Consider the following 13,010-nt stretch of genomic DNA (forward strand, 5'->3'; position numbering starts at 1 on the left):
ACCACACCAGGCTATTAGCAATATTTTTTTAAACAGGGCCTTGATATGTAGACATGGCTGGCCCTGAACTCTGAGATCTGCCTCCCAAGTGCTGGGACTAAAACATCAGTGGTGGCCCACGTCTTTAGTCCCTGTACTTGGGAGGCAGAAGCAGGCAGATCTGAGTCTAAGGTCAGCCTGGTCTATATAGAAAGTTCTGGGACAGTCAGGGCTACACAGAGAAACCCTGTCTCAGGGACACACACATAGGTACACAAAGCATCCACATCAAGCCTGTTTGAAACGTGGTCCTGCCACGGCAGCTCTGGCAGAATTTGAACTTACTCAGTAGCCAAGTTTGACCTTGAACTTGTGATCCTTCTGCCTCAGCCTCCAGAGGTGTACACCACCACCCCTCTGGTATTTATTCATTTATTTACCTTTATTTACCTTCTTTGGCAGTGGTGAGGATTGAACGCAGGACCCTATTGGTGTGAGACAAATGCTCTACTAGTACCACTATTTGAGACTGACGTGCTGCCTACTGCGCTAAGGAGGCACGTTAGTACCACTATTTGAGAATTCCACTTTTTTCTTTTTTCCTAACATGGTCAATGCCTGTCTGTTAACTGGATTCCACCCAGCAGTTGCCAATCGTTGTTCTCCAGTTTACCTATTTTATCCCCCTAAATTATGGCATCAGCCTCTTGTGAGACCCTCATCCCTTATTCTCAGAGGAACGAGAAGGAATTTCCTAGCAGGGTGTTTTAAAATCAAAACCCCAGACTAGCTTCATGTTCCTAGAAAAGATAGCATGCCCCCCCACACACACACACACACTCAGAAAATTTCCAAAGCACAAGGACACCTGGCCACCTGGTGGAGACTGATAACTGATAAAGATGTCCTGACTCAGGGATATGGTGACCTTGCACTGAAAACAAAGAACAAGCTGATGTAACAGGCTGGGTAAGAGCTAGGACCTTGCACCTGTGCCAAGCCCCCTGATGGTCTTGAAGGGCTTGTCGTTTTTGCCTTTAAAAAGCTGACCCCACAAAGGGATTCAAGCTCCTCCCTGCCTCACTGCAGCAAGTGTGGAGATGAGTCTCAAGCTAGCTCATATTACGCTAACAATAAACCTGGCTTATTGCAGTCTGGACTTCTCTGGTTTCTGGTGGTCTCCCTGCGGGTTGTAATCTGGACACAACACCTCATCAGGTAGCATACTGTGGTGGTTTGGATGGGAATACCCCACATAGACTCGTGATTGAATGCTTGGCCCAGGGAGAGTGGCACTATTAGGAGGTGTGGCCTTGGAGGAAGTCTGCCACTATGGGGCGGGTTTTGAGGTCTCCTGTGCTCAAGCTACACCCAGTGTCACCACTGCTTCTGCTACCTGCTGATCAAGACACAGAACTCTCAAGCTCCTTCTCCAGCACCACGTCTGTCTGCACACTGACATCTCCTACCATGGTGATAATGAACTAAACCTCTGAAACCATAAACTATCCCAATTAAAGTTGAGATTCAGAAGCATTCACCACGGTCTAGAAAGCACGGTGCTGGGATTCAAGCATACCTTACCTGACTCCAGTCTGTGTTCTTTCTGCATTAGGGCGGGACCCGGATGCTCAGCCTCTTAACACTACATTGTCCAGCAACCTGGGGGCTCTTCAAGGTGCTTTGGATCCTGTGCCCCCACTTCTCTGTGACCCCTGATGAAGGACTTTCTTTCCTCTGGGGCTCAGTCTCCACCTGTTAACCTAGGAATACATGTGTCAACCGACTCCAGGGGTGTCCAGCTTCCCTCACAGAGTCCCAGGCCAAATCTGCCTTATTCTGTGATCTGTCTCTGCCACTTACCTGCTCCGTGGCTTTGGCCTGGCAATCTCTGAAGCCCCCACTGCCTTATCTCAGCTCCCAAACTGGATTCAGTGCGTAACTTGAGTGCTTCAAACTATGGCAAGCCTATGGCAAGTGAGTGAACACGCAAGTGCTGCTGGGAACAGAGCTCTAACTGAGCATGAATGCAGGTGTGTCAATATTTCCCTGAATGGTCCCGCTCCAGTCTAAAAACAGGTTCTCTACCTCCCAGGACGCCTTTGATATATAGAGAATAAAAGCCAACTTCCGTCTACCCAAGGCTCTCTCATTTGTCACCAGCTCATAGCTCACATGTCAACAGAGCAGAGTGGCTGGGAGCATGAGGAAGCAGAGCTTGACTCCCAGCTCTGCCACTCGCACGCTGTGTGAGCTTGGGCAAGGAGTGTGCCTCTCTGTGCCTCTGCTTCCTCAACTCTAAACTCGGAGAAGCAGTGGCACACACCTGATGGCTGCAGCAGTGTGACATGAGCAGTGTCCATTGTATGAATACAGCTGTCACCTTCCATGTACTCCTCCCAATATCCGGTCACCCTGGGCCATTGTCCAGCCCAGACTTCACACATACTTCCTTCATTGCCTTCCCTTGTCTTCCCACCCGAGCTCTCTGTGGCAGCCGGTATGGGGCCACATCTGTAATCCCAGCACTTGTTAGGAGCCAGGCTGGGCTATTTAGTGAGCTACAGAGTGAGGCCCTATCTCAGAAAATCAGCCTGCCAGCCAGCCAATCACGTGAACCAAAACAAAGCCCCAGCTCAAATGTCATCTCTTTCAAAAGTCCCTGTCCCCATCAGTCCTCTAGCTCTTTTGCAGATGGGACACTTGGAGCCCTCGCCCATCCCCAATGGCTTTGCCCCTCCTGCAGCTGCCCCCACCCACCCCCCATGTGGGAAGTCAGGTATGGCTCTGAGCTCCAGCCTTGGGTCTCAGCACAGAGCTTCTGAAGGCCATGCCAGGCTTCTAGGCAGCTCAGTCATCAGTCAACTCTACTGTGCCCTGCCTCAGTTTCCCTTTCTGTAACAGAAGCAACATGGTTCAGAGGGTGGCTGTGAAGAGATGGATAAACATGAGTTAAGGGCCCTTTTCTCCTACCTGCCTCCCACCCGAACCAGCTGGGAACGGAGGGAACAACTAGACGTGGGGCATGGGGAGGGCTTCTCTCTATAGTCAGAGCTTCTGAACTGACAGCATGCAGGGAAGACCCAGGATTCTGAAGTCCCACGCACAAGTATAAACCTCTTCCAGGGGCCATTCGCACAGAACATGCTATGTAATAGCATCTGGAAAACACCGGGTCTCCACCCATGAAAGAGAGGGGTTGGGAGCCTGTAACCCAGGCTGACCGGAAGCTTGAAATCCTCTTGCCTCAGCTTCTTGAGTGCTGCTGACTGTCAGAGTTACCACCCGTCTGGACAAGCCTGCTCCTCTGTGATTCTCCCTGGCTGGTTATGATGTGGGTGCTACAGGGCACATCAGCCTGGGCTTTAGAGAGGAGTACCGCCCCTTCGGAAAGGAAACACTAAGGCTCAGGCCTGAGTCTTTTGGACACATGTCACTGATAAAAACATTTATTGAGACTTACTGAGCAGTTTCCAAGCCGTGGGTACTGTGTGCAGCCCTTTGTCCTCAGGACGCTCTAAGAGGTAGCACTCTATCAAGTCCTGTTGTACAGGTGAGGAAGTGGAGCAGAGAGAGGTGAAGCGCCTTGCTCGAAGCCACACTGGGACATCTGAAGCCAGGTCTGGCTGCTAGCTACACTCTAAGCCCCAGGTTGAGTGCCACTTACATATGCACCTCACACAGTCCTCTGAGGGCGCCATCAGGAAGTATTCAGCCAGCAGAAAGAGCAGCCCTATCTGAGGCCACCCCAGGTAGCCTGGATTGGTGGGTAGAACCACCCTGCCTTCTCTTGGACAAGACCCAAGTACCAGCCTCTATCACTCAGCCCCTGGGCGTCTCATGTTCTGACTATCTCTCTTTTTGTTTAATTTTTATTTATTTTTAAATTATTTTTATTTTATTTGCATTGGTGTTTTGCCTACATGTTTGTCTGTGTTAAGGTTTCAGATCTTGGAGTTGCAGACAGTTGTGAGCTGCCATGTGGGTGCTGGGAATTGAACCTGGGTCATCTGGAAGAGCAGCCAGTGCTCTTAACCACTGAGCCATCTCTTCAGCCCTGGCAATCTCTCTTACCACTGCTATGCCCTAGAGCTACGGTGCCTGCCTCAGCCCCTGTGAGTGCTACGGGGCTCCTCAGCCGATTCGCAGGGCATTGAAGGACAGTGGTGGCATAGGGTTGATACATAACTTCCAAAAGGGCTTGTGCCATGGTCCTCCACCCGGGAAGTCCAGCCTGGTCACTCGGAGGCCTGGATGTAGACTGGGACAGCAAGCATGGCACATGCACCCTCAGCCCCGGCCTGCAGCTCGGCCAGTGCCAGGTTGGACCCCAGACCCTCGGTGTGCCCGGGCACCACCAGCTCTGGGTCTCCGCCCACCACGATGGACAACACGGCGTCCTGCTCGAAGGGTGGCTTGCCTGGAGCAGCCTCGGGTGCGGGCCCTGCAGCCTTTAGCTCCTCCAGTCCCAGTGGGTCGGGCACAGGGCTTTCCTCCTTGTGCGCACTGACAATGCTGCCACCACCGCGTGGGGCTGCTCTCCTCCGGGGAGGCCTCCGGGCTTGCAAGTCCTTGTCCTTCGTGGGGCCCAGGCGGCAGCGGTGATCCTTGAGGTATTTGTGTCGCGAGAAGCCCTTGGCACAGCCGGCGCAGCGGAACTTGTAGTTGCCCGTGTGTGAACGCTGGTGCTCGGCCAGATGGGCTCGGCGGCTAAAGGACTTGCTGCACAGCCCACACTTGTGGAGCTTCAGGCCTGGGGAGGGAGGAGCCATCAGGGAGAGGCACAGCCCCTCACCCCGCAACATGTCCCACCCAGGAATAACTGCAGCCTCTGAGCGGACAAGTGTCAGTGTGGCCAGGCCTCACCAGGAGGCTCCACTGTCCCCTGTCACTTCCCCCACACTGTGTATCCTCCTGCCCCTGGGCCTTTGCACCTGCTTTCTCCGTGTCTGAAATAATCTGCTAAATTCTTAAGCCTTGGTGGACTCTGTAGGTCACACCACTTCTCCCTGGATGGCCAGAGGCAGCCACCACCTCTGGGCTGCTGGCCTCACCTGTGCCCCTCAGGCCCCTGCCAATGGGAGAGAGAGATGTTTTTGTAAAGCACAAAACAGTAAACGGCTTGGTGTCTAAACCCTGCTGAGGCCCTTTCCTACAAATCAGGGAGTGGTCTGCCCAGCCCCTCCTCCACCACCACCCCCCCCACTCTGGGCTTTCCTTATCCAGGGGCCTGTACTTGTTCTGTCTTCCTAGCTCCTCTCTCTCCTTAAGCCTAGGCTCTGTGGAGGACTTCCCTGATTCCACACCAACCCGGCTGGGCTAGGCTCCTTCTGTAAATACCTTCACCCTTCAGCTCCTGGGGTTGGGGGCCCAAAAGGAGCAGCTGCTTGCCTGAGACCACCCAGCAAGAAGCTGGCAAGCACCAAGGCTCAAAGCCTTGTTCAAAGTCAAAGTCCTTGATTAACTCTCCCCATTTCTGATTTAAAAAGGAGGGGGAAGGCTCCCTTAGCCCAGGCTGGCTTTGAACTTGCTATGAAGCCAAAGATGACCTTGAACTCTTGCTTCCAGCTCCCTAGTTTTTGGCTTCCATGCTTAGTTTATGTGTAGCTGGGAATCAAACCCAGGGCTTTATACATGCCAGGCTGAGGCATCCTCCTGCTCTATGTTACCATTTTCAAGCTTTTAACAGAGGCCACGTTATCTCCACAGGAATTTTTGGAGACAGTTTTGATTGTTACAGTAAGGGGAAGACGTCACACTGACATACCGTGGATGTGAGGTGGGCATGGACAGTGAATGGGGTCAGCCTGGATGGTGAAGGAGAAACATGAACAATGGATGGGGGCGTCAGCATGGACAGTGGAGGGGGGCATGGACAGTGAATGGGGTGGGCATGGACAGTGAATGGGGTGGGCATGGACAGTGGAGGGGGCATGGACAGTGGAGGGGGCATGGACAGTGGAGGGGGGGGCATGGACAGTGGAGGGGGGGCATGGACAGTGGAGGGGGGGCATGGACAGTGGAGGGGGGGCATGGACAGTGGAGGGGGGGCATGGACAGTGGAGGGGGGGCATGGACAGTGGAGGGGGGGCATGGACAGTGGAGGGGGGCATGGACAGTGGAGGGGGGCATGGACAGTGGAGGGGGGCATGGACAGTGGAGGGGATGCTGATAAGCACTCCTGTTTGCCCAGGAAGGTGGCTTGGGGACCTCTGTCCGGCCTTCCCAGGCAAGCCCTTAGCCACACCTTGGATGGCACCGACATAGTCCAGCTCACATCTACTTCCCAAGGGGCTGGGATTGCATCTACTTCACCTCTGCTATGCCAAGGCCCCCAGCGCAGACCTGGCTTCTAGCTCCCATGAACACATGAGCAGAAACCCCAGGCCGGACAATATGCGTCATACCGGTGCCTGCTCTTCCTTCCAATAGCTGTATCTTGGGGATCTTATCTCAGCCAGTTCCCCCACCTAAGCCTCTTACCGGCATGGGAGAGAATGTGGGCTTTCAGCTTGTCCTGCCGGTTGAACTCCTTACTGCAGCCTGTGTGCATCCTGAAACCCAAAGTCACGAGTTAGGGAGTGCAGGCGCATAAATCCTCTCGCCGGTGCCTGCGCTTGCCTTTGTTGATCAAAGGGCTAGGAAAGGGGGCAGTGGGGAGTGAGGCAGGCAGGGCCCAAGAGGCCCTCAGTCCAGCCTTCCACATTAGCCCCTCTGGGTAACGCAGCCCAACCCCATCAATAAGGCAGCCCCTACTTACGAGAAGGGACATTTGTACTTCTTGAAGGGTTCGTGGATCAGCATATGTCTCTTCAGCTTGTCTTTGCGGTTGAATGCAGACTCGCACACTGAACATTTGTAGGGCTTCTCGCCTGTGGGGATGTGGGAACACCAGTCTGAATGCCCCGGGAGGAGGAGCTTCTCTTTTGACTTGGCACAGAGTTTGGATGGGTTTTGTTCAGTTTTTGAGCAGGTTTTCACTGCATAGCCGAAACTGGATTGGAGTGTTCCAATCCCTCCGCCTCAGCCTTCCCAAGTGCTAAGATTACAGGAATGTGTCACTCTGGAACTCAAGGCTTGATGCTCACTAGGAAAGCATGACACCACCACACCATAACCCCAGCTTTAAAATAGATTTTTTTTTTTTTAGTTTTTCGAGACAGGGTTTCTCTGTAGCTTTGGAGCCTGTCCTGGCACTAGCTCTTGTAGACCAGGCTGGCCTAGAACTCACAGAGATCTGCCTGCCTCTGCCTCCCGAGTGCTGGGATTAAAGGCGTGCACCACCACTGCCCGGCTAAAATAGATTTTTAACTAAATATATATAATTATTTTATTTTTTTGGTTTTTCGAGACAGGGTTTCTCTGTGGCTTTGGAGCCTATCCTGGAACTAGCTCTGTAGACCAGGCTGGTCTCGAACTCCCAGAGATCCGCCTGCCTCTGCCTCCCGAGTGCTGGTATTAAAGGCGTGCGCCACCATCGCCCGGCTAAAATAGATTTTTAACTAAATATATATAATTATTTTTATGTGTATGTCGTTATTTGCCTGCATTTAAGTCTGTGTGCCACGTGCCTGTGCATGCCTGATGTAAGGAGGCCTGAAGAGGGCATCAGATGCCCTGGAACTGCAGTTGCAGACCGTTGTGAGCTGACCTTTGGGTACTGGGAATTGAACCTGGGTCCTCTGGAAGGACAGCAAGTGTTCTTAACCATTGAGTCATCTCTCCACCCAACCCCTATCACAGTTTTCTTGATTTTTTTTTTTTGATTTTTTTCGAGACAGGGTTTCTCTGTAGTTTTTGGTGCCTGTCCTGGAACTAGCTCTTGTAGACCAGGCTGGCCTTGAACTCACAGAGATCCACCTGCCTCAGCCTCCCGAGTGCTGGGATTAAAGGCGTGCGCCACCACCACCTGGTTCACAGTTTTCTTTTTTCCCCTCTTGAGACAGGGTTTCTCTGAGTAGCCCCGGATTTACTGGAACTCTGTAGACCATGCCTGGCCTCTAACTCAGAGATCTGCCTGCCTCTGTTTCCTGGGTGCTGGGATTAAAGGCATGCACCACTATAACCTGTAATGTTATCTAACTAATAATAATAATAATAATGGCTGAAAAACTTATTGAAGGGGAGCTGGAGAGATGGCTCAGAGGTTAAGAGCATTGCCTGCTCTTCCAAAGGTCCTGAGTTCAATTCCCAGCAACCACATGGTGGCTCACAACCATCTGTAACGGGGTCTGGTGCCCTCTTCTGGCCTGCAGTCATACACAGACAGAATATTGTATACATAATAAATAAATAAATATTTTTTAAAAAAAACTTATTGAAGGATCTGGGATTAGAGTATGGCTCATTTGTAGGGCTTATCTATATGAGGCCTTAGGTTCAATCCCCAGTACAATAGTAATAATAGTAATAGTAATAATAAAGCAAAGTTCACTCATAGGGAACAGATGGGACTAAGCAGCTATGGAAAGGAAAGCACTCCTAGGAATGTCTTTGTGGCATACTGTTAAGGAAATAAGCAGATAATAGAGTTACGCCATGTGCTCACTTACATAAAAGAAAGTGTTTTGAACAGATAAAAAATAAGACCAGAGGGTCTGGAGGACATGACTAGGCAGTTAAGAGAGCTTGCAGCAGCTCTTCCAGAGGACCTAAGTTCAGGTCCCAGCAGCACCCATGTTGGGCAGTGCACAATTGCTTGGTACCATTCTCTTAAGGTCTCTGAGAGTACACATGCATATGACATCAGCTCACACAAACAAATATTTTTTTTTCTAATCTGTCACCCAAACTAGGCAGTAATCGCAGTTACTAGGGAGGGAGCTGGGAGCACTGTATAAGCTGGGACCTACAGGTTCTAGCGTGGGATTTGCTTTTGGTCTGGTATTGTGTTGAAAGAGAAACTCACTTGGCCCTCCCATCTCCGCCTCCTGAGTAGCCAGGATTACAGGTGTACACCACACCCAGCCGGTATTTATTTTAAAGATAAAACTGGATGCTGGGCCTGAGGAGATGACTCAGTGGGTAAAATGCTTGCTGCCCAAGTGTGAGGACCTGCGTCCAAATCTCTAAATTTACATAAAACTGGGAGAGGAGCACACATCTGCCATCCTGTAAGGCTAAAGGGCAATGAGAGTTGGAGACAGAATCCCTGGGCACATAAACCCCAAAGCTGGCCTGTGTACACAGCAGCAAACAACAGAGGCCCTGCCTCAAGCGAGGTTGAAGGTAAGAATTAATACCCAAGGCTGCCATTGGACCGCATGTGTATGCCACGTCCACACCCATTTTACACACACACACACACACATACACACACACACACACACACACACTGAATCTTGCGGCACAGACCTGTAATCCTAGTGCTCAGGAGGTAGAGGCAGGATGATCAGGAATACAAGGTCAACTTTGATTATATACGAGATACTGTCTCTCCCTCCTCCATAAAAATTTAACAATCTCAAAACTTTAACTATACCTCAAGCTGGGAACCTAGTAGAGGAGGCAGGAATTTGCAGGACAGTCACCCTACAGTAGCCATGAGGTAGCCTAGCAGGGCTGGCACCCAGAGAGCAGAGTCAAGCCCCCCCACCGCTCTCTTTTCTTTCTTTCTTTCTTTCTTTCTTTCTTTCTTTCTTTCTTTCCTTCCTTCCTTCCTTCCTTCCTTTTTCTTGTTTATTTTTATTTCTATTTTTTTGAGACAGGGTTTCTCTGTGTAGCCCTGGCTGTCTTGGAACTCACTCTGTAGACCAGGCTGGCCTCGAACTCAAAGAGATCTATCTACCTCTGACTCCCAAGTGCTGGGATTAAAGGCGTGCGCCACCATCTCTTGTTTCACCTCTGCTTTCATGGTGATAGGAGCCCCATGTTCACAGGTAAGAAGGTGGGAGCCTCATGTTCACAGGTGAGGGGGTGGGAGTCCCGTGTTCACAGGTGAGGACAGGAAGAGGGATTCAGGGGAATGGAGCCAGTACAGAAGGAAAAGACAGAGGGGCAGGCTAGAGATGGGGAGAGCGGTGCGTAGGGCACCCACCTGAGTGGATGTGGGCATGCAGCTTGAGGTAGTGCTCCTTCCGGAAGAACTTCTTACAGATCTGGCACCTGAACCGGCCACCACTGCCATGGGTGGGTAAGTGACGTCGCAGATAGCGCTCGCAGGGGAAGACCTGGAGAAAGACAGGATCGTGGCAGGTCAGGTTCCAGGACCCCTTCTCTCACCACCTTCCACCTTCTGAGCTCAGGGAACCTGGTTTGAGCTTCTTGGAAACAACATCCTACCTGCCCACAGGGCTGGAGGCCAGAGGGTCAGACCTAGTCCTGCAGACCGCTCGGCTCTCTGAGCACTCCTGAGCCCAGCCAAAGCACAGTCCCTCTGAGCTGCCACCCAGGCTGCTGCTGTTCTTCCTACACAAAGGCCGTTCTTTCTTAGTCTCATAAACTCCTATTCGACCCTCAAGACCCACACCAGGTGTCAACACTCTCAGCAAAGTCTTCTTTGCAGATGCCATGCTAGACAACCTGAATTCTGTCACTGAATGATCATCCATGTCTTTGTTGTTGTGAGACAGGGTTTCTCTGTGCAGCCCTGACTGTCCTGGAACTCACTCTGTAGACCAGGCTGGCCTCCAACCCACAGAGATCCGATTGCCTCTGCCTCCCGAGTGCTGGGATTAGAGGCCTGCACCAGCGCACCCGGCTAGAAGCCTTCAGGCAGGGCACTGTCCCTCTCAGCCTCCTGTGAAGAAGATTCTGCGATACCTACCTTCTGGCAGTGTGGACAGGGGAAGCTGTGAGTGGCCGTCTGTACATGGTGCTCCAAGGCCTCAGGAGTGGAGTATTTATTGACACACTTGACACACCTAAGTGGGAAGGAAGAGTGAGATGGGCTCTAGCAAGTATGGAGACTTCCCTTGCTTCCCCAAAACCAACTTCAGGAGGTAAAATCCTACATGAACTTCATTCTCAAATGCATGCACTCTGCTCCGACATTTCCCACCCTCAGCTGAGCTGCTGAGACAGGTGTAGGAGTGATGTGGGATGCCCTTCTGTGTGCTGTGAAAATGTTTATTACCATTGGTTAAAAAGATGCTGATTTGGCCAATAGCTAGGCAGAATAGAGCCAGGTGGAAAATCCAAGCAAAGACAAAGGGGAAAAAAAAAGGTAGAGTTAGGGAGATACCAGCAGCTCCCAGAGAAACAAGATGTGAGAAAGCAAGCCATGAGCCTTGTGGTAAAATATAGACTAATAGAAATGAGTTAAGTTGTAAGAGCCAGTTAATAATAAGCCTGAGAGCCGGGCGGTGGTGGCACATGCCTCTAATCCCAGCACTCGGAGGCAGAAGCAGACGGATCTCTGTGAGTTTGAGGCCAGCCTGGTCTACAAGAGCTAGTTCCAGGACAGGCTCCAAAGCTAAAGATAAACCCTATCTCAAAAATAAATAAATAAGTAAGTAAGTAAATAATAATAATGACAATAATAAACCTGAGTTAACAGGCCAAACAGTTTGTAATTAATATTAAGCCTTGGAGTGGTTATTTTAAAAGTGGCTGTGGGACCAGGTAGGACAAGAACCCTCCAGTTATATAGGGGCCTCACTGGCTTCCCTAACTCCTCCTGACCCCTGATGTCTTTTATCCACCAAGGAAGCCAGATGATGTCTTTAAAAATGAAAATCAGGGCTGAAGAGTTGGCTTAGTGATTAAGAGCACTGACTGCTCACCCAAAGGACCCGGGTTTGATTCCCAGCACCCACATGGCAGCTCTCAACCATCTCTAGTTTCAAGGGACTCAACGTCCTCTTCTGACATTCCACGGGCAAATAACAACAACAAATTAAAAAATACGTCCTTTTCTCTGTATTTAACAAAAATAACTTTTGTAACTAGGGAGCAAATAACATCAATAAATCTTTTAAGAATTATTTTGGGACAGTACCTTATAGAACCCAAGCTGGCTTCAAACTTCAGAGTGAACAAGAATGCCCCTGAATTTTTGAGTCTATCTCCCAAGTGTCAGGGTTACCTGTGCTGTGACACCAGGCTATAAATCTTATTTTTAAAGGGAAGATAAGGAGGTGGGAGAAGGTGTGGTAGTACATACCTCTAATCCAGCACCTAGGAAGCAGAAGTAGGAGGACTGCTACGAATTGAGGTTAGCCTGGTCTATATATCAAGCTCCAAGCCAGTCAGGGCTGTGTAGCAGTACCCTGACTCAAACAACAAAAGGAAAGAAGAGAACAAGCAAACTGAAAGACCCTACAGACCCCCTCCTCAAAACCCGCAGCTAGCATGCTCCAAACAAACAAACACAAGCTGCGTGGTGGTGGCACAAGTCTTTAATTCCAGCATTCGGGAGGCAGAGGCAGGCGGATCTCTGTGAGTTTGAGGCCACTCTGGTCTATAGCATGAGTTCCAGGACAGGCTCCAAAGCTATAGAGAAACTCTGTCTCGATCAAACAAAACAAAACAAACAAACAAAAAAATACAGTGAGTAGCAGGGGTGAGAATCTGGGGACAGGCAGGTTTGGTATACAGGAATCTAGACTCAAAAAGCTACAGCTTCATTCAGGACAGTAAATATGCTTCCATTTTAAAAATCTTGCTTCTTGGTCAAAAATCTTTAGTTTGTAGGTGTATAAGTTTGTATCTAAGGTAGATTAATTTTAGTACTGTGTTTCTGTAGGAAAGTTTTAAAATCAAAGATTGTAATACAATCAGAAAATTTTTAAAATTGTTTAGGCTATCCTGAGTTTTTATTTCTTTCTTATAAAGTTGAGGATTGTTCTTTTGAGTTTTGTGAAAAGTTTTGCTATAATTTTAATGAACATTTACATTAAATCTGTACGTGAGTTCTGTGAGGAATATTGCTATAATTTTTAATGGACATTTACACTGAATCTGTAAACTGCTTTCAGTAAAATTGTCATTTTTGCTGTGTTTCTTCTGCTTTCCCAAGAAAGTAGGGGATCTTTCAAGGTTTAAAGTTCTTATCCTACAAGTTTTTCCATTTGTACAGCCCGCTCTTGGGT

General features: G+C 49.9%; 1 protein-coding gene across 3 annotated transcripts in view; it reads right to left on the minus strand.

Annotated features, from left to right (window-relative positions):
• Nucleotides 1-3,410: 3,410 nt before the first annotated feature.
• Nucleotides 3,411-13,010, minus strand: part of Znf341 (zinc finger protein 341) — a 42,123-nt gene continuing 32,523 nt past the window's right edge. For all 3 annotated transcript variants that reach the window (XM_041670063.1, XM_041670062.1, XM_041670064.1), the window contains 5 exons: nucleotides 10,745-10,841; nucleotides 10,016-10,148; nucleotides 6,740-6,851; nucleotides 6,463-6,533; nucleotides 3,411-4,732 (listed from right to left, as the gene is read on the minus strand). In XM_041670063.1, coding sequence (XP_041525997.1) covers nucleotides 4,218-4,732; nucleotides 6,463-6,533; nucleotides 6,740-6,851; nucleotides 10,016-10,148; nucleotides 10,745-10,841 — 928 coding nt within the window. In that variant the 3' untranslated portion in view covers nucleotides 3,411-4,217. The remainder of the gene's footprint in view (nucleotides 4,733-6,462; nucleotides 6,534-6,739; nucleotides 6,852-10,015; nucleotides 10,149-10,744; nucleotides 10,842-13,010) is intronic.

This window comes from Microtus oregoni, unplaced genomic scaffold (genome assembly GCF_018167655.1).
Source record: "Microtus oregoni isolate MIOR12 unplaced genomic scaffold, Mior012 000020F_ref0000438, whole genome shotgun sequence".
Taxonomy (NCBI): Eukaryota; Metazoa; Chordata; class Mammalia; order Rodentia; family Cricetidae; genus Microtus; species Microtus oregoni.